The following is a 21663-nucleotide window of genomic DNA, read 5'->3' on the forward strand; positions in this document are numbered from 1 at the left end:
GAAAAAAAAAAAGACTTTTCAGTAGGTCTTTAAATGAAATATTTTTTTAAAAATTGAAACCCTAACTGTAATAGGAAAATCAGTTAATGTTAGTACTCAATAATGGTCTAGAATAGCACATAAAGTAAGTATGTGATTTAGACACAATGATTTGAAAAGTTTGTTTGTGTCAGGAATGAACAGAGGCAGATGCAATTGCAGGCTTTCTATTAAGTTAACACGTGAAACACAAACAAATAACCAAAACAAGGCTATAAGCATGAATATGGACTCTTGAAAACAGACTTGAAACAAAACCGTTATGGCACAAGACAAAATCTAGACAAAGAAACATTAAGCCAACAGAACTTACTTAACAAGGCGTAATAAGACACAGGTGAGGGTGATTAGTTAGGCATGTGACAAACTCACGTGACGTGCAGGAGCTGATCCGTCGTGTAGTTCGGTGCTACCATGACAGGAAGTAGACGTACAGAGAAATGTGTCCATTTCTATAGTTGAATTCCTACACGTAGTGTGCGTTCAAGTCATCCTGGGAAATTTGTACTTACGAGTTGGGAAGTTGTAATTACGACGTCGGGTGCGTTCGCGTCACTTTGGTCAGAGCAAGATGGTGGTGTACCTTTTCATAATTAACTACAAAAACCTACAGCCACAGATAATGAAGAACAAAGAATATGCGTATCAGCTGTGTTTAGCTTTTTATGTTTTTAATCAGTTTTAAGTTACATTTTATCATTACATGTTATATATTGCTATCGTATTTTGTGCAGGCAACTCGCTTTCAACAAATTTACCGTCAACTACAGATGTTGCATCCGTTGATTCCACCATGTTTTCTCACTCGCATGCCCCCAACTCGGACACTCGGAAAGAAAATCCAGCGTTTCCCACTCATAAATACGACTTTCTGGTGGCGTTCATGTATGTTCAACTCGTTCAACTTACAGACTGAAGACCGAACAGTTTTTTTTTGTTTTTGTTTTTTCATTTGGAGATAACGGCTCTCACTGTGGAGTCCCAGAGAACCTTTGAAATCGCTTTGTAACCCTAATCCAGCTGAACCCCGTTATGAATGCAGTTTCATAGATTTGGGGAATTAGTAACTATGGGGGCAAATACATTTTCACACAGGCCCGGTTGGTATTGTATAACTTTTTTTTTTTTTCACTTTTTTTTTTTTTTTTTTTTGCTTCAATAAATCACATTATAATTTAAAAACCGTATTTCATATTTACCCCGGTTGCCTTTGTTTTATCTTAGATGTAGTTTTAATTTCTGAAAGAATTTATAGATATATAGATATACACAAAAACGCAAGAAATCAAATACTTCTTCACAGCACCGAACTTCGATTTTTCCAGTGTGACAAATTTCTAATTCCTCATAATGGCTTGCTTGGAAATGGTAGGGAAATTCCGTGTTATTCTTGGTGATCGTTTGTGTTTCCAAGAAGGCTGAGTTATGAGAACAGTGCGATGGAGTAGTTCAGCAGAAGGGATAATGTTCTTTGAGATCTGTGGCCAGAAATGAACCCTGGGAGTAACTGATAGGTCCACTTCCTAAATGATGGTATCGAATATCGTAATATAATAATTCCAGTAGGATGTAGTTTGAATATGGGTGACCTCAGCACTGTGGATATGACATTTGCACTCACATTGGCTAAAAAAAAATCATATGTAGAACACGAAATAGCCTTAGAATTAAAAGATGATATAGATTGTTATAGATTTAAAAATATCTCTTATTCTAAGAACACATCATTAAGAAATCAAGTGTCATGGATGTGACTTTTTTGCATTGTGGATATGTTGTATCTGAACCATTAATACAGTGAAATATAAGTGAAAGACACGAGTAAGTACATTTTACAAGTAGTTTTTAGTCTTTGTTTTTCCACGGTAAGGGTTCCATTGCATGGAAGTGCTCTTATAATAATGAGGTATGGTACTAATGGGGATGGGGGGTCAAGTATATCGTCTTTTGTGATTTTTTGATATCGTGATTTCTGATTTTTGAATCTACGTATGATGGATCTGAGATGCAAAGCGACGTGCAAAACTGCTTGCTCTTGATTCTGCATCATCTATTAGAACATTACGAAGGTGTTGTTGTAGAAGATCTGTTCAAGATGTATAATGCATTTTTTTTGCTGAGCGTGAAGAGTACATAATTGAATCAAACTCATTTGTATTGCTCATGGGAAGTTGAAACGTATGTTCCACACTTTTCTATTTTGAGTCATTTATTGTTTGAGCTCGGGCTGGTTTGAATCAAATGAATGAGAGCATACAAACCATCTTTAATGTGTTTTTTTTTTTCTTTTTCTGTGAAATGCCAAAAAAGCAAGAATTTGGCCAACAGTGTTGAGCAGAACTGTAAAAAAAAAAAATCCACAAATCAATCGTTTAGCTGAAGATAATATTAATTAATTCATTCATTCATCTACAATCGGCACTTTTTCCTTGTCAGGGTTTTAGTGAATGGGGTGAGCCTCTCCTGAGAGCACGAAGCAGGAACTGAATGGAACACACATTCATGCTAGGGGCAATTTAGAATTGATAATTAACTTACCAGTGTCATTTTTGGGAAGTTGGAGGAAATGAGAGGAAACCCACACACTGGATTTAGATGAGAAACTTCACAAAGATGGTAACCGTAGGTCAGGTTCAAACCAAGGACACTGGAGCTGTGATGCAGTAACTCCACCGTGCTGACCTTGAACATAAATACTACATGCAATATTTCAGCATTCCATAAATATGCTCAAACTTAGTTGATGTATTAATGTAAATATAGTGTAAATGTGTGTGTTGCTCCCTGTAGGCCGGAGGTGGTTCTGGCTCTTTGCCAGCAGTGATACCAGACTGTCTGAGACCTGATGTGAGAATCCAAGCCGATCAGAGTCCTACATGTAACCAGTACAACAGCAACACTAATATTACATACGCCTTCCTCTATCCGCCCAGTATGTAATGCATCCACACGCACGCACGCACGCACGCACGCACGTACACAGGCCGAATGGGTTTTTCCATCTCTACAATCCGTGCCAATGCTCATTTGACCATATGACTAGTAGTTGCCTGTTCTGCTAGCACACCCATCTGAGTGTTGCTTCAGCATAGAAAACATTAACTGTCATACTTTCTAGCTGCATTAGGGTGTGAGCACGCATTCCTTCTTCTGCGAGGGTTACTGGAACCATTTGGCATTTGTCACAATATTCCTACATAAACACAAACAGTCCACCAGAACCACAGAGATCAATGCAAATTGAATCAAATGTATGACTGCGCATTCTGCCTGGTCTCAAGGTCTGAGTCCACTAGTGGAAACTGTTTTCCGGTACTGCTTCCAAGCAATACAATGACTGTGCGCAGTCGGTACTAAAGCTAAACTTTTACAAGAAATTGAAATCTCTCTGAAACAATGCTTTATTAGGCAAGGTTCCAACGGAGGGATTTTAAGTGAATGATTTGGCATTAAAGCAACATGAAACAAAATGCAACACGGAGCGTCTTGCTGCAAATGTAATTAAAAGCATAAAAAAGCATGTTTGATGTAATTAAAAGCCTTTTTAATGTAATTAAAAGCTTTTTTTTTTAAAAAGGCATGTTTAATGTAATTAAAAGCATTTTTCAAATGTAATTAAAAGCATTTAAAAAGCATGTTTAAGGTAATTAAAAGCATTTTTAATGTAATTAAAGCATAAAAAAGCATGTTTAACGTAATTAAAAGCATTTTTTATGTAATTAAAACCATTTAAAAAGCATATTTAGCGTAATTAAAAGCATTTTTATGTAATTAAAAGCATTTTAAAAAAGCATGTTTAACGTAATTAAAACTATATTTAATGTAATTAAAAGCATAAAAAGCATCTTTAATGTAATTAAAAGCATAAAAAGCATCTTTAATGTAATTAAAAGCATAAAAAGCATCTTTAATGTAATTAAAAGCATAAAAAGCATGTTTAATGTAATTAAAAGCATTTTTAATGTAATTAAAAGCATAAAAAAGCATGTTTAATGTAATTAAAAGCATAAAAAAGCATGTTTAATGTAATTAAAAGCATTTTAATGTAATTAAAAGCATAAAAAAGCATGTTTAATGTAATTAAAAGCATTTTAATGTAATTAAAAGCATAAAAAAGCATGTTTAATGTAATTAAAAGCATTTTAATGTAATTAAAAGCATAAAAAAGCATGTTTAATGTAATTAAAAGCATTTTAATGTAATTAAAAGCATAAAAAACATGTTTAATGTAATTAAAAGCATTTTTAATGTAATTAAAAGCATAAAAAAGCATGTTTAATGTAATTAAAAGCATTTTTAATGTAATTAAAAGCATAAAAAGCATGTTTAATGTAATTAAAAGCATGTTTAATGTAATTAAAAGCATTTTAATGTAATTAAAAGCATAAAAAACATGTTTAATGTAATTAAAAGCATAAAAAAGCATGTTTAATGTAATTAAAAGCATTTTAATGTAATTAAAAGCATAAAAAAGCATGTTTAATGTAATTAAAAGCATAAAAAGCATGTTTAATGTAATTAAAAGCATAAAAAAGCATGTTTAATGTAATTAAAAGCATTTTAATGTAATTAAAAGCATAAAAAACATGTTTAATGTAATTAAAAGCATTTTTAATGTAATTAAAAGCATAAAAAAGCATGTTTAATGTAATTAAAAGCATTTTAATGTAATTAAAAGCATAAAAAAGCATGTTTAATGTGATTAAAAGTATTTTTAATGTAATTAAAAGCATAAAAAAGCATGTTTAATGTAATTAAAAGCATAAAAAAGCATGTTTAATGTAATTAAAAGCATTTTTAATGAAATTAAAAGCATAAAAAAGCAAGTTTAACGTGATTAAAAGCATTTTCAATGAGGAATTATTATACAGTTATTAACTCAGTTTGACCGGAAGAACCAGCTGCTAGGTCAGAAACAGTAAATTGCACGTTGAATAATACACAACACAGAAATCCTGGAAGGAAACGGACTCAAAAGGGAAGAAATCGTCTTCTAGGTAGCACCAGATCGTGAGATTCTAAATGATTACAGTAAACCGTTTACAGGATGTTCAGTAGGAGCACAGCACAGTGTTTATGATTACAGCTGCGGTTAATCTAATGGATGGTTACTGTACTGTTTAACAGCGTAGGAAAAATCTGTGGAGTGCTTAGTGTGTGTGTGTGTGTGTGTGTGTGTGTGTGTGTGTGTGTGTGTGTGTGTGTGTGTGTGTTGCAGATCTTAACAGCACAGCAGAGGAGCAGTATGATGGTCTGACTTTGAGCAACGTGGTTCCCATGTATCCAGCATTTAAGAGTGAGTTCACACATCTATAGCACTCTTATAAACGTGCATTAAGTGACTCATTTACACAGACTGTGTGTGTGTGTGTGTGTGTGTGTGTGTGTGTATTCTGCAGTAGTGTGGCAGTATTTCCACAGTGTTTTGTTGCTGAAGTATTCCTCGCAGTATAACGGCATTAACGTGGTGACGGGACCTGCGTTCGACTATAACTTCGATGGCCGGTTTGACACTGCAGACCAGATCCAGGAGTATGTTTTATTATATGTTTTTATAATACTGCATGTTTGACCAGCACATGATCCGAGCTGAGTGATAAAATATCAGTGAACATACGTTCAGGGTACCTTTCAAAAGCTCATTTAGAGTCTTAGTCTTTTGATGGGACTAATTCAGCACAGAATAGCCTCAAGTGCTTGGACTTATGACGTCATACTGTATATGCAGATTAATAACTTGTTAACTGGAGCAGTCTACAGAAACTGTATGCAACACTAACTTAGCTAAGGTAAATGGTAAAAATGGTAAATGGCACACTTATATAGCGCTTTTATCCAAAGCGCTTTACACCGTGTCTCATTCACCCATTCACACACACACTCACACACCAATGGTAGCAGGAGCTGCCATGCAAGGCGCTAGCTTACCATCAGGAGCAACTTGGGGTACAGTGTCTTGCCCAAGGACACTTCGACATGTGGAGTCACCCGAGCCGTGAATTGAACCGCCAACCCTACGATTAGTGGACGACCCGCTCTACCACCTGATCCACAGCCGCCCCATAAGGGATACCATCTTGGTTATTATCAGTGTTGCCAAATTGAGACATTGTTGCTGGATTTGGTGACTTTTTAAACTCTTTTCATTATTTATTTTTTTTTTTTAAAGAGTCTAATGGCACATCCAGCAAGTTTTTAAAGCCAGCTTCAAACTAGCCGATTTTCCCAGCGATTTTCAGGTTTTAGCTTCATTTACATAATCGCCGGCTAGGTGATGGGAGACGGAGCGTGGATTAGTGTCTACCAGCAGGAGGTCATTAACCCCTTGACCGTCTGGTCTCCCTGCTGAGATAATCATTCACCAACTGGAAAAAGGCTTCTGACATGTTTGAAATTATCGCTGGGCAATCAGTGGGCAGATACACCTGGCCAAGGCAGTGACCAATGAGCCGGAAGCACCGTTCATACTTAAGGTTGAAGTAGCCGATGTCACTCTTGTCAATTCAGGTAAAAAAAAAAATTAATTGAAAACGTGTAATAATAAAATGATTTGCAATATTTACAAAATATTTAATGTCTATTTATTTCGCACCAGGGTTTTAAACAGTTACGAAAACCAAACGAAAGCCGTATTGTCCACGACCTCGCAAATGTGGTCTCGTCCAAACCGTTCTTCTGTCTCTTGCGAAAAATGGGGCGTTGCTATATGTGACAGTGAGGCAGAGAGAAATGTCGAAGGCAGTTTAGTGCCTTAGTGTTTAGTGTGTCACCTATCCTCTGTTCTTAAGTCTGACAGCTCCACCGACTGAGGAAGGCAAAAAACAGCAACAACAGGCGCTTAGTGTGACACCGCTCACCCAAACGCGAGCTGTTCCGAGTCGGCTAGTGCGGCGCCAGCTTAAGCAGACACTAGTCAATGACTGCGTTTACATGGACAACAATAATCCACTCTTAATCTAATTAAGACCATACTTTGATTAAGAAACTACCATGTAAACAGCAACCTTAATCTAATTATGGTCATAATCTAATTAAGCTCTAATCGAATTAAGACAGGTGGATTACTCCTGTTTTAATCGTATTATGGACGTGCATTACAGACATGTACACACCTTAATCACATTATGAACGTCGTGTGAGAGTTTTCACCGCATTTTGCGACAGGACACGATCACACACGGCAGTTTTACGCTTTACGGCGAACAACAGAGTTCGGCTGTGTCCCAAACCGCATACTTGCCTACTATAGGCCTGTAGTGGGGAAAAATACATGCATCTCGGCTACTATACAGTAGGTAAGTATGCGATTTGAGACTCAGCCCACGGCTTCAAGCAGTCGTCTATGTGCACGTACAGCATGACTAATAATTAATCGCACTTGAAGCGTTCGTAAAAAAATTTAAATAAAAACACCCAAAACTGTATCCGGTCCCATAACGACGACGAACTGTATGTCGATACGTGAAATTCTGGAGGGACGTCGGACGGCGTGGCGCGGTGACGTAATGACGCGGGCTCTTAATCTAATTATGATCAATAACATGTAAAACGGGAACATGACAGGAGTATTCTAAAAGCGACTCATGTAAACACCTTAATCACATTATTACCTTACTCAGATTAAGGTCAATAATTAGATTACTGCTGTCCATGTAAACGTAGTCAAACGTAGTTCTGCGCTCGATATGGCCCTCCAGCCACAGCTCTCTCACATCCCAGCTGCTATTCTTAGTTATAGCTACATATGACACTCTGCTGGGTATGGAGAGAAATGAGGGTATGAGAAGCAGGCTTTGAAGAGCATGACACTTTTTCTTCTTTTTCACTTTCGTTTTTTATTCGAGTTTTTTTCGGGGCGTTGCTCCATAACTCAAAGTAAGGATAAGGAAACACAAGCACACATGGTTCTGCTTTGCTGCAGCTTGATGTGGATGCACTCTCAGGTCCACTTTCTTCACTTTGAGACACACATAAATAAATGCACTTCACCACATTGCCATCGAACCTTGAAGGGCAGGCTTTTGAGATTATTTTCCGAGTTTCTTTCTTTCTTTTTGTCGGAATGTTTTCAGCACTTCACGTACCAACTCTCGGTGAAATTGAAACACAAGGACATGCAGTTCTGCTCTGCTGCAGCTTGCCATAGACGTAGTGTACGGTCCCCTTCCTATACTTCAAAACACACCTAAACAGTCCCAAATTATCCCAACACAGGTGTGCATGCATTCAGGGAATTTCCCACTCTTTCTCCCAGACTCCACTCTCCATTAACATGCCTCCGGCAACACAATCTACAAGTAATTATCCTGGCTTAAACATCCATTGGTATCTGCTTCCTACTCCCCTTTCACTACGACCCACCATCACTGCTTAATCTTTCTGTATTTTGGACAGAAGGTATAGTATATCATAAATATGTAAAACGGTAGTTTGTGGTGTCATTACCAAAAGATTATTTTCCATTCTGATTTTTAAAAAAAATTATATTCTAAGAGTCTTTAGAAAAATTTCCTTCTTCATAAACTCTGATCAGCCGTAACATTAAAACCATTGATAGGTGACGTGAATAACGTTGATTATCCTGTCATGGGGTGGGATCTATTTATTAGGCAGCAAGTCGTTTCTCGAAGTTGGAACAAGGAAAAATGGTCAAGCGTAAGGATCTGAGCGACAAGGGCTACATTTTGATGGCTAGACTATTAGGTCAGAGCATCTCCAAAACAACAGGTCTTGTAGGGTTTTCCTGGTATGCAGTCTTTAGTACCTACCAAAAGTGGTCCAAGGAAGGACAACCGGTGAACCGGCGACAGCGTCATGGGCGCCCAACGCATGTGGGGAGCGAACGCTAGCCCGTCTGGTCCGATCCCGCAGGAGACCTACAAATTGCTGAAGTTAATGCTGGCTATGATAGAAGAAGCCCTTATTTGTCACATATACATTACAGCACAGTGAAATTCTTTTCTTTGCATATCCCAGGTTGTTTAGGAAGTTGGGGTCAGAGCGCAGGGTCAGCCATGATACAGCGCCCCTGGAGCAGAGCAGGTTAAGGGCCTTGCTCAAGGGCCCAACAGTGTCAGCTTGGCAGTGCCAGTGATCAGTAACCCAGAGCCTTAACCACTGAGCTACCACTGCCCTGGAAAAGTCAGAGCTGTTTTGGTAGCACAAGGCACAATATTAGGCAGGTGGTTCTACCATTCTGGCTGATCAGTGTATATACTCTAATTTTTAATCTGATACCAATGATTATAATGAATCTATGAATATGCAGATGAGCTCATGACATCATCTGTCATAATGATGACATCATCTACTTTCATCTGAAAACACTGGTTATTACCATATGTCATGCCCTGACAGGTTTGATGAATGTTACGTAAACCACTAGATGGCAGGAGGACATGTTTAAGCACATTCAAAAAATAATAATAATAATAATTAATTAATTGACGTGTTTTGATTATCTAAAATATTTAGAATTATACATCAGTGTTTTAAAATGACACATTCATACTTTTGCAATGTATAATATATAATGCTGCTTCCAGTTTATGTCACAAACAGTACTAATGGTAATTATGATCCGGCGCAATCCTATTAATCAAGTTAGAAATAAAATACTTGCCCGGGGTTGGGGGGGGTTGGGGGGGGGGGGGGGGTTGCTGTATCAGAAAAATAATCAACGTCAGGCTGGTGTGATGCCTGATGTGAAGAAGAGTCACTGTCATGACCATAAAATGGATTCTTTTCCGATAACATTAGTTTCCTACTTTGTTAAATAATAACACATTTTTAATCTATCTATAGGTTTAGATGATGTGGACCTTACAAGTCTCTGTGTTAGTTGTTACTATGGAAGCATTTTGGGTTGTAGCAAGAGTAGTCATATATATTGTACTATAAGCGCGTGTGTGTGTGTGTGTGTGTGTGTGTGTGTGTGTGTGTGTGTGTGTGTGTGTGTGTGTGTAGGTTTGTTACAGGCAATCATATCCCCATCCCCACTCATTACTTTGCCATCTTGACAAGCTGCTTGGACTCCAATCAGCCAGTGAGTGAGTGTAAGGGAGAATTACACACAGTGTCTTTTCTAATGCCACACCGACCTGACAACACTGAGAGCTGCATGGTGAGCACACACACACACGCACACGCACACACACACACACACACACACACACACACACACACACACATACTGAGAAAATAGATGTCGCAGTTACAGTATCTCACAAAAGTGAGTACACCCCTCACATTTGTGTAAATATTTGATTAAATATCTGTTCATGTGACAACGCTGAAGAAATGACACTTTGCTACAATGTAAAGTAGTGAGTGTAACGAGCGGTTTAGACATTAATGTCTGTGTGTTGAGTTATTTTGAGGGGACAGCAAATTTACACTGTTACACAAGCTGTACACTCACTACTTTACATCGCAGCAAAGTGTCATTTCTTCAGTGTTGTCACATGAAAAGATATCATCAAATATTTACAAAAATGTGAGGGGTGTACTCACTTTTGAGAGATACTATGTATGACTGTTCTGTGCCTGAAGTATATATCACTATAGCCAACATTGCTGATGTCACTTTCCTTTTCTTTTATGGAAAAGTTTTAGCAAGTTCCTGACATTATTATTCTGTTTAATGGTATTTCCTGAGTTTTCTTATCAGGAGCACAGACACACTGTCCTACTGATATAGACATTCACAGACAGACACACACACACACACAAAGATAGATAGACTGACAGGCAATCAGACAGACAAAGATAGAGTCACACACAGACAGAGGCACAGAATCCGTCAGTCACAGACAGACAGATAGATTTACAGACACATACAGATAAAGAGACAGACACCAAGAGAGGCAGACACGCAGATAGACAGAACCCCACAGAAAGACAGAGTCAGGCACTCAGAGAGACACACAGCCAGACAGACACACTTACATATAGGCAGACAGAGATAGATACACAGAGACAGAGGTATGGACACTGACAGACAAAGAGACAGACAAAAACAGACAAACAGATGTACAGACAGAGAGACACACGCAGATACGCAGACAGACACACAGACTCATAGATTAGTTAGAATGAAGGGTTTCTGCTGTCCATTTGGAGGCTACAGCCTGGAGATTGGAAAAAATTCCGCTTGGACTGCAATTAACGCAAACAGTTTTACACTCAAATCTCCTTTAGTGAACAGTGGACTAGTTCAACAAACAGACTTCATTTTAAAACCATAACGAACTTTCTTTTACTTTCACGCTATCCGTCGTGACCCGGATGAGGACGGGTTCCCTTCTGAGTCCGGTTCCTCTCAATGTTTCTTCCTCGTATCGTCTCAGGGGGTTTTTCCTCACCACCGTCACCACCGGCTCACTCAATACGGATAAATTCACACGCTTAAAATCTCCATCCTGTGTTTATATGTTTCTGTAAAGCTGCTTTGAAACAATGGCAACTGTTAAAAGCGCTACACAAATAAAACTGAATTGAATTGAATTGAAGTGAGACACTTCAAACAGTGATGGACATAACATTAATGACATCTCCGTTTGCGTCGCTAGTTATTGTGATGTGAGCAGTGAATTGAAGAAACGTAAGGAAAAAGAACTCATCCACACTCTTGCAACCCCATGAAATGAGTCCCATGTTTCGACAAGAACCCTTCTGCATCAACCATTTCACATATCGACTGGTTTCGAAGCATTTTATTTTTCTTGGACAGCTGATAATTTATCTTCCCTTTCTGTTCTTTCATAAATCAGTTTTTACATCAATTCCAGAATAGTTTCCATTGCACACACACACACCCCCACACACACACCCCCCCACACACACCTCAGGCTTTATCGAATAATACTGGCAGAAACATGTGGCCTGAAATATTTAACAAATCTGCTCCCCGAGGATGTGTTCTATGGGGTGTGGGTGTGTGTGTGTCATGCAGATGGAAGTGCGTCATATTGGAAGTGAGATTTTTCAATGCCAAAGTAAGTAAGATATTTTCCAAATCCGGTCACTGTTTATTCAGATTAAAAACAACAGGGGTGTCAGTGGATTTCCACAGTACAAACTTGAACGTTATAGTGTGGGGAACTCTCTTGATCGATTGAAATTGATTAAACCTGTTTTCATACGAGGCACCGGATATAAAAAGCTGAATACTCTTTTCTCTCTGATTTATTTTTTTTTTAAACATTTGAAGCCGTCCTGATACATTTAGTGTCATGTAATGCGACAATAGAAGGTAGACGCAAATGCAGTTAAAGCATTTATTTAAGAGAGCGAGGCAGACAAATCTAAAAACGTAAGGCAAAACCTTGGTCAGAAACAAGCGAGGAGTCCGGTGACGGCTATAAACTGGGCTTAGACAAGAATCGACAAACGAAGGACGAGAACAGGATCCAAACCTTGAAACGAAACCCGAGGATCACAAGTCTTAGTATGGGTCTGGCAGAAAACGCAGAAACACTCACAATACTTTGCGTCAAACAAAGACACAAAAATAATAGTTTTATGTTTCATTATAAATATTAGATGTGAATGTTGAATATAAATGTAAACGCCAATGTTAATTCATTACGTGCTTTAAAAAGGGGATCAAAACGGTATAATAGTATACCTTTGCTTTTCACTGTGGTGGGACCATAGTGTTAAACTATCAATAGAGTGCACTGGTCACATGATCATATTACTTCGTGGAGAACCTGTGTCATTACCAAACCAGGAATTCTCGGCACTTATGAAGTGACTGATAATCTAATAGTTCCAGATTGCACGGACTTACATGCACAACATTATACACTTTAAAAAGAGCTCTTCAGTAACATTGAAATAACACCATCCCTGCGATCGACGGTGCCCGAGAGAGACCCTTTAGCTGACTTTGGCTAAAAATGACACCTCATAGCTCATTATGTTTCAGTCGGCAGTTTATAGACTTTGTCTATTCAACCGATCAAATGTTTTTGGAGAACTGGACTGCGGGAGCCTGAGAGCGGATCTTAGCAAATAACAATCCAGAGGCGACGGTGGCAAGGAAAAACTCCCTGAGACGACATAAAGAAAACACCTTGAGAGGAACGAGACTTCAAACAGAACCTGTTCTCTTAACTGTGATACTGTATAGTGCGATGATGAGGCATTACTCTTCCACGTCCACTTTATTTCATTAGAGGTTTAGCTTTAAAAGTGTCCTCTGAAGTTTTCCACTGTATAATGAATAAGACTTGGTATCTGTGAGGTATCATCCACAGCAACAACTGAGTAGACTCATTTTATGTATGTTATGTTAGTATAAAGAATGTAAAGAGTTGAATTCATGTCCAGGTTTTTGTGTAATGCCTAGAATATAATTTTAAATAACTGCGAGAGGGGAGGTTATTATAACAGGGAAGGGAATGACTAAATCTGGAATGGATGTTCATAACGCAGATAAGGGTGTGACGGTGGGGTGTCCACTAAGTTTTGGCCATATAGTGGATTACTAACAATGGAAGAAGAATGACTTGTATGATAGACAACTGAACTGAATTAACTGTATAATAGACAGCTGTGCAAGTGCATCCTCTCTGTCTTTGCCCTCTATGGGTGGGATCTAAAAAGTGTACTTTTTTTTCCTACCTTTAATACGTTCTACAATTAAATTCCCAGTACTATATTATAGCTATATTATAAACACATGATTAGTGACAAATTAACCAGAGCATCTTTTGCATGCAGAGCAACCAGGATGACTTGAACTGGGTGGAGGACTTGCTTTGGTTCCACCAGTCACGTGTCAGAGACGTTGAATGGATCACAGGATTGGATTTCTTTGAGAAAAGCGGCCGACCGATCCCTGAGATTCTGCGGATAAAGACTCGCCCAACGGCTGCCATTCACAGGAAGCAGTGATTTATCGCATTATTTATATAGTCATGAAGTATAGCTCATGAAATATAGACTTTAGTGATTAAATGAACCAAAATATTCAGTGACCAATGCACTGATCTTATTTGTCCTCATGTTTATTCTTGGCCACAGAACTGATGTCTTTTATTCCATAGAGCCATTTTGTTTTGTTTTTTTTATATTTAAGATTCATAATGAGGAATTTCATTTAGTCTTTGCTTAAGTAAAATAAAATAAAAATGGCTTTGGGTCTCATCACCTTCTCCTTTATCTTGAGTGTGTGTGTGTGTGAATGAGAAACGGTGTAAAGAGCTTTGTAGAACCTAAGGATAAAAGGTGCTATATAAGGACAGACCATTTACCATTACCATTTACCATGGTGGTTTTAAGATTGCTATAACTGCATGCCATACCAGAGCACATTAGTCATTTACCAGTGCACTTGTGGACTTGTAGTTCATAAGAATGAAGGATATGATGTAATGACACTGTTCAGTTCTTTCATTATCAGATTGTTCTTCTAGTTCTATATCAATATCTAATAATTTCCTGATACCTGAATGAACACCAGCACGCCTTCTGGACGTTACTGGGAAATGAGTTCCATTTGACTCATTGCAAGTCAGCGTTTTATGTTATCTAATGTTATCTACTATAAATGAGTAACCATAAGGCATCAACACAAATTAGTGGCACACTACAGTTTCGATCCTGAGCTCTGGTTTCTGCCTGTGTGTAGTTTTGGATGTTCTCCCACATCTCTTTGGGTTTCATTCAGGTTCTGAAAGTAGATACTGTAAAATGGAATTAAAATTGATCCCAGGCAATTACTTGAATAAGTGTGCATGATGTCCTGAGATCGATGTTACGACTCGCTGTTCCCAGGACAGACTGAAAGATAAAGTGTTTACTAAAGATGCATACTTCAGTGCTTTATAGTGTGCCAGTACAATTCACTAAGATAGAAAGCGAAAAATCTTACAGCAGAACAGTCATGTAGAAGGAAGTAATCAGTTTGCAGGAATTAATTTGTAATTTGTTGCTTCAGTACTTCTAGATAATCCTCCTGCCTCATGAAGTGCACCACTCCCTGTTCCAGCAAAATAACCCGACAATATGATGCTGCCACCCCCATACTTCAAAGTTGGGATGGTGTTCTTCAGATTAAAAGCCTCACCCTTTTTCCTCCACACACAGAGCAGATCATTATGGCCAAACAGTCCAAAATGTGTTTCATCTTCTGGTGATCTGCTCTTTTATGCCGGTCTTGGTCTTGGAGCGTCGACTTATTCTTTGCACGACAGCATTTCAGGCCATGGCCATTTATGACTCTCTAAATGGTGCACAGAAAAAAAGCTCAAAAAATTCGATAAATCAATTTCTTTCATCCAAATACACTTAAGTCTAACAAAAATTTAACTCAAACGTGTTATAGTTAAGTGTATTTGGCTTAAATAAATTGATTTATCAACTTAGAGGTAATTAGTTTCCTTAATTTTTTTAAGTTAAATGAACTTACCCGGTTTTACAGTGTGGATATTTGTACTTTAGTACCTGACGCCTCCAACCTTTTCCCTCACTATTTTCTTTGTTGCTAACTTTGGTTTCAGTTAAACCTTTTGGGCCAAAGTTCAAAGATCTATAGATGCTCAGAATATGTGTGAAGAATGCTCTGTGAGTGTATTTATGATGTAAATGTGTTTGGTGTGTAGTGTAAGAAACCTGATCAGAAGATAAAGCCCTACCTCAAACCTCACCTGCCCAAACGCTTCCACTATGCACACAGCAGACGCATTGAGGACGATAACGTGCTTGTCGACTCACTCTGGCTATTCGAGAGGTACAATGAGCCTACGTTCACAGCCCGTATGTGTGAGAATGTATACATAATGTAATGCTTCTTATCTGCAGCTATCCCGGTTCTCTCAGTTTTTGCTCTCGTGGTTTCTTTCAGCCTCATATTTTAATCCACCAGCTGAACAAGCATATATTTACTGAAGCTGTAGGAGCTGAAACCACCTTCCTCTGCACATTTTAGGAACAGGAAAAAAGAAAGCAAAAGAGATTTAGGGCCAAACCCAAGCTCATCTCTGGCATGGGGAAATGTAATAGCACTGTTATATTTATACACAAATACAGTAATGCAGTCCCAGATGTTACCCCAGAGACGTGTGTGTGGTCGGGACAGGAGGCTTTGCCTGCATGGTACCGGTCTCATCCATGGCTTAAGTATAAAACAAATTCAACGCCAAAATAAAAATCAAAGCCAATGGTGAAAAGAGAACTAGCTCGCTAATATTCGCAGAGAAACTTGGCTAAAAGACTGGCGAAAAGAAGTAAAAGCACTGACCACAAACAATGTACTGTGAGTAGAGTAAAAGTACCTGTCGTAAAATAAATAAATAAATAAATAAATAAATAAGAGGAAAAGAGCAGATTGCATATCAAAGTAGTGTGTGTTTTTAATTGTGAGGGCTCATTGCCTTTATAACACCATGGCTGTTTGTCAGGAACAATGAACATGGGGGATCCTGCAACAGTGTTCATCTTGACTTCCAATTTTTACAATACAGCTGCCCTTTAAGCATACGTAACATTTAATAATACATACTAAATAAACTCTTGTTAATAAACTATATATGTATATGGTATATACATAGCTAGCTTATCTGGTTGGGGTAAAACCTAAGCTTACCTGTATTTATACAGTCTGATTGGCCAGGGAGAATAAACAGTCCAATCAATATCAGAGGAGTCAAAAGAAGTGGGAAACAATGAACAACGTTCTAAAATCTGGAGAAGGAAATAACAAGCACACTTGACGGGAAAATGGTGGAACAAAAGTACTCACATATACATATAAGTAAAAAATAAAATAAAATAAATTTTTTTTTTTTTAAAAAGAGCTCTTCAGTAGCTTTCAAATATCACCAGCCCTGTGACTGATGGTGCCCGAAAAAGACCCTGTGGAAATCTGGAATTTTAGAATATATTTTTCCTTCGCTTTGTATTTCTATATCAATATGCTACAAGATTATCCTATTCAAATCAATGTGATGAATGAGTTAGGTCAAAAGTCATCTAAAAATAATCAAAAAGTGGTTAGATTACATTACCTATAATAGACCACATTACTAACTACTATTTTCATCATGTGATTTGTACGTAATCTACCCAGCACTGGTAATGTTGCAGAAAGTCTCCTCTGTGCTTTTGTGGTTATTCATGGGCTGCTGAAAGTGATCTTGTTAAAACTTTTCTACTTTTCAGTTTCCTTTTGATGTTCGATAGATGAGGAGAATAATACCGCCTACAGTGGTGTACCCAGTTTTTGAAAATAAGGTATTACGCGAGGCCGTTTCAAGGCAAACTGTAGGCGGTTGCTCAAGGACTCCTTTAGCTGAGGAGACGCCAACAAAGGAGACATAAAAGGGCAAAAAAAATACTGTTTTGTTGCCAGAGTTTGAAGCACTACATAGCAAGTAAACTGTTCATGAGCAGAATTTTAATGTCATGTCTGCAAAGTCTGCACACATTTATATGTGTAAATATTATTGCAATTCGACAAAGGATACGTGATTAAAATTTTATTAGGCACAGAACGGTTGATCAAGAATAATACTTCACAGAGTGTGTGTTTGGTGAGTAATGATTCTGATTTCATAGCGCAGTGTGTGCTGGGCCGAAAGCGCTTTGTGAAAGATATGAGGTGGAAATTATCCATTAACACGCCACCGTTTGATCATCGACATAAGCTTTTTCTTGGACTGTAATCATGAAAAGTAATCATTTCTTTTCAGGCAGACAGAAGGAATCCACCTTACTGTTTTGGTCCACACAATTCTTACATTCCATCGTATTATTACTAGTACACCGATAAAGAGGCACTTTCGCATAAATCTTTCGGATATATATTTCCATGTCCTTCTTAGAGTCCTTCTCATAGATCTTTTCAAAGACAAAAACATTCATTGCCTCTTTTTGTTCGTTTATCCAGTTTGAAAGACCCGGCAAAATATTGTCTGTACTCTGAATGCACTGTTTCACACAAGGAGAGTTGTAAGTATAGAAAACTACACAGCTATCCTTATCTGCCTTTTTTAGAAGTTTGTCCATAGGAGAATTACCTACAGGATAGAGCAGTCTATGCTCAGCATGTTCCTTTGGTCTTTTTCGCGTTGGCCGTGCAGCAATAACATTTTCTGATGGTGTGCAGAGTACACACATTTCTCCTCTATTGAGAACATCTCTCACATTTGTTGCATTTCCCCTGCTGAACTCAGTCTCGATATCAAAGCTTTCATTTGTACACTGAGCCCTTAGGACTCTGATCGCTATTGCGTACTGAGCATCAGGCTTGGTGTTTGGCTGGACACTGGAGTACATAAAATAGTATAAGGTTAGAAACATTATATTTAAGAAACATTGTATTGTCCTTGTTCCTAAGAATGCAACTTTCCATCACCTTTTCAGTATATCTCAACATTTTTCCATGCATTTTACTGATTAAAACCTAAACTGTTATGTTGATTTTAATTCATTTGACAATAAACTGAACAATGGGCTTACTTGTCATCAAAATACTGGATCATTTTAGCAAGGGCGGCAGTGTTCACATTCCCCTGAATGCTTTGAATACACAGATGAAGCAGGCAGACGATGATGAGACCCTTCGGTGATGCCTAAAGTTAAAACATCACTCGTTTCAGCATAAAACTTCAGTTACGTTTATGCAGGAGATGACCTGAAGGACCCGAGTGTTTCAATGAAGTGAAACTTACCATTGTGCCTGTGTTAGATTTCTGTCTCTGTTTCTTTTGAATTCTCCCAAAAGTTGAAGGGGCGCCTTCGCTCTGTCGCACACTTCCTGTCTCAAGCGCTTGGTAGAGTTGCGAAATGACACAGAAGTCAGAGAGCAAAGTCTCTCAACTTTATTCAGCATAAACAGAGTATATATAGGTTTAGTTACACAAAAAGTTGTGATCATAGACAACAAATGAGAAGAAGACACACCAAATATGGAATATGGACAACATTTAGGGTTGGCTAAAAACAAAAATGCTTTGAAAGAATCCCTTATATGGTAATAAATATGTACAAGGAAGAGTGTACCTCATCTAATGATGAAGAAGATGCTTAAAGTGCTGATGATTAGAAGGAAATGAGGCGTATATATGGACCCGACTGTAGGTTTATCATTTACAAATTCACTTAGTGTTTAAGTAAAGTAGTTGTGATTTTGTGGTTCTCACCTTTGTTTAAGATTACTAATAACCAGGCCCAGATGTGAACTTTCACATTTTCTGCAGAATTCTGTAGAAAGGATGTAAACATGCTAAAATGAGTTACAAACAGAGTTGATAGTACTACACCAGGCACTATAAACATACACAATACGGGGGAAACTGTCACAATGGAACCTGCAATGAAACAAAATCTAACAAGTAAAACAATTATAAAACACAAACATTTTGGTTTGCCTTTTCCTTCGAAGGTAAGAATTGTATGTGGCCATGCGGTCCACAGGGCTATTCTTAAAAAGCTCATACTTTTTCACACGGCCCTGCATGACAACCTGCAGTACCAGCACTTGCCACAGTGGTCAGTGTTGCTGCAATACGTAGATGACCTTATGATTTCCAGCCCTTCCTTAGAAGCCTGCAAAACAGACACATAGGCACTTTTGAAGCATCTTGAAGATAAGGGGTATAAAGCAAGCAGATCCAAATTACATGGGACATGTTACACATGTTTGGGCTAGCTGTAATTTGGATGCACTGCTCTCTTCCATGATTCATGGGAGAACTCTCTTTGCTGCAATATCTGCTCCCACACTAAAACTTCCAATGCCTGACCTGTCTTTCACACAGTTTGTTGACCTGTAGCTTATTTCTCAACTAAACTGGATCCTATTGCAGCAGGCCTCCCTCTGTGTCTGTGTGCTGTTGCTGCAGCCAAAAAAGCTGTGGTTGCATCACGTGACATTGTGGACTATGGTGACTTCACACTCATGGTTCCTCATGCAGTTGCTCACATCTTGCACGCACAGAAAACTTCAATTCAATTCAATTCAATTTTATTTGTATAGCGCTTTTTACAATAGACATTTTCTCAAAGCAGCTTTACAGAAATATCAACACGGTATACAGATATTAAAGGAGCGAATTTATCCCAACTGAGCAAGCCACTGAGTGGCGACGGTGGAAAGGAAAAACTCCCTAAGATGTTTTAAGAGGAAGAAACCTTGAGAGGAACCCGACTCAGAAGGGAACCCATCCTCATCTGGGTAACAACAGTTAGTGTGAAAAGTTCATTATGGATTCATATGAAGTCTGTATGGCGTTAGGAGCAGCCGTAGTCCCAGCAGTCTGGAATTAGAGAAGATTTGAGCTCCATCCAGAGGCAGAAAGGATCTGGATCTCTAGTATTTCCATAAAATCGTGTGGGGTTCGGCAGAAGGAGAGAGGGAGAGAAAAGATTATTAGGACTGGGAATTAGTATAATAGAAAGTCTGGTCATGGTAGGCTTGAGTAAACAAATACGTTTTAAGCCTAGACTTAAACACTGAGACTGTGTCTGAGTCCCGAACACTAATAGGAAGACTGTTCCATAACTGTGGGGCTCTATAAGAGAAAGCTCTTCCCCCTGCTGTAGCCTTCACTATTCGAGGTACCGTCAAATAGCCTGCATCTTTTGATCTAAGTAGGCGTGGCGGATCATAGAAAACCAAACGGTCGCTTAGATATTGTGGCGCGAGACCGTTTAGTGCTTTATAGGTTAATAAAAGTATTTTATAGTTAATGCGAGATTTTACTGGGAGCCAATGCAGTGTTGATAAGATCGGGGTGATGTGGTCGTATCTTCTAGGTCTAGTTAGGACTCTAGCAGCTGCATTCTGTACTAACTGGAGTTTGTTTATATTCCTACTGGAACATCCAGACAGTACGGCATTACAGTAATCTAATCTAGTGGTGACGAATGCATGAACTAGTATTTCCGCATCATGTAGTGACAATATGTTTCTTATCTTAGAAATATTTCTGAGATGAAAGAAGGCTATCCTTGTAATATTATCTATATGAGCATCAAATGATAGGCTGGAGTCAATAATCACTCCAAGGTCTTTAACTGCTGCACATGATGAAACGTAGAGATTCAATGAACCCGAGTGTCAATGTTTGACAACTTTTTTGACACATTTCTGTCTATTTTAATGCATTTATACGATGTGTTCTGCAATATAGCGTGCACATTTGATCTTTTAATAGTTTTACAGCTGCAGTTCATAGAAGAAACTAACAGACTTCTGATTCTCACAATGCGCAGACCGTACGGTAAACTTTTATCTCTATTTGTTATCTTTACTTATTTACTATTTATTGTATGTATTTTTTGTCAGATAATAATCCTTCAATAGCGAGCCAAGTACTTCTGTTTGCTGTGTTTTTGCACATTTGTCAAATAAAATAAGTAAACAACAATAAACACAGTTGGAGAAGCAGAGTACAAATGTCATGGCAATATTTTAATTCAAAAACTGTGTAACGTCATTAAAATTTGTGTGTAATATGATGTAAATATATGAAATATATTACCTATTTGTAGGTTGTCATGTGTGTGTACAGAAAGATAAATACATTTTGGTCTGATCTGAAAGTTAAATGAATCGATAATGCTTTTGATGCATTTAATGTTTAAGATGAATTTTATTTTTGAAAGAACATG

The 21663-nt window shown here is 38.1% G+C and overlaps 2 protein-coding genes across 3 annotated transcripts in view; one reads left to right on the forward strand and one right to left on the reverse strand.

Moving 5' to 3' along the window:
* Positions 1-14193, forward strand: part of LOC108274609 (venom phosphodiesterase 1) — a 55621-nt gene extending 41428 nt beyond the window's left edge. For both annotated transcript variants that reach the window (XM_053686017.1, XM_053686016.1), the window contains exons 21-25: positions 2830-2971; positions 5258-5335; positions 5439-5571; positions 10006-10162; positions 13768-14193. In XM_053686017.1, the coding sequence (XP_053541992.1) occupies positions 2830-2971; positions 5258-5335; positions 5439-5571; positions 10006-10162; positions 13768-13941 (684 nt within the window). In that variant the 3' untranslated portion in view covers positions 13942-14193. The remainder of the gene's footprint in view (positions 1-2829; positions 2972-5257; positions 5336-5438; positions 5572-10005; positions 10163-13767) is intronic.
* Positions 14194-17510: 3317 nt separating this feature from the next.
* On the reverse strand, positions 17511-19237 carry LOC108275351 (uncharacterized). The gene is made up of 3 exons (XM_047159966.2): positions 18720-19237; positions 18508-18620; positions 17511-18313 (listed from the first exon to the last, which is right to left on the reverse strand). Exons 1-3 carry the CDS (start codon positions 18720-18722, stop codon positions 17725-17727), a joined length of 705 nt encoding a protein of 234 aa, XP_047015922.1. The 5' UTR covers positions 18723-19237; the 3' UTR covers positions 17511-17724.
* Between the last annotated feature and the right edge of the window lie 2426 nt (positions 19238-21663).

The sequence above is a fragment of the Ictalurus punctatus genome, chromosome 14, assembly GCF_001660625.3.
Source record: "Ictalurus punctatus breed USDA103 chromosome 14, Coco_2.0, whole genome shotgun sequence".
Taxonomy (NCBI): domain Eukaryota; kingdom Metazoa; phylum Chordata; class Actinopteri; order Siluriformes; family Ictaluridae; genus Ictalurus; species Ictalurus punctatus.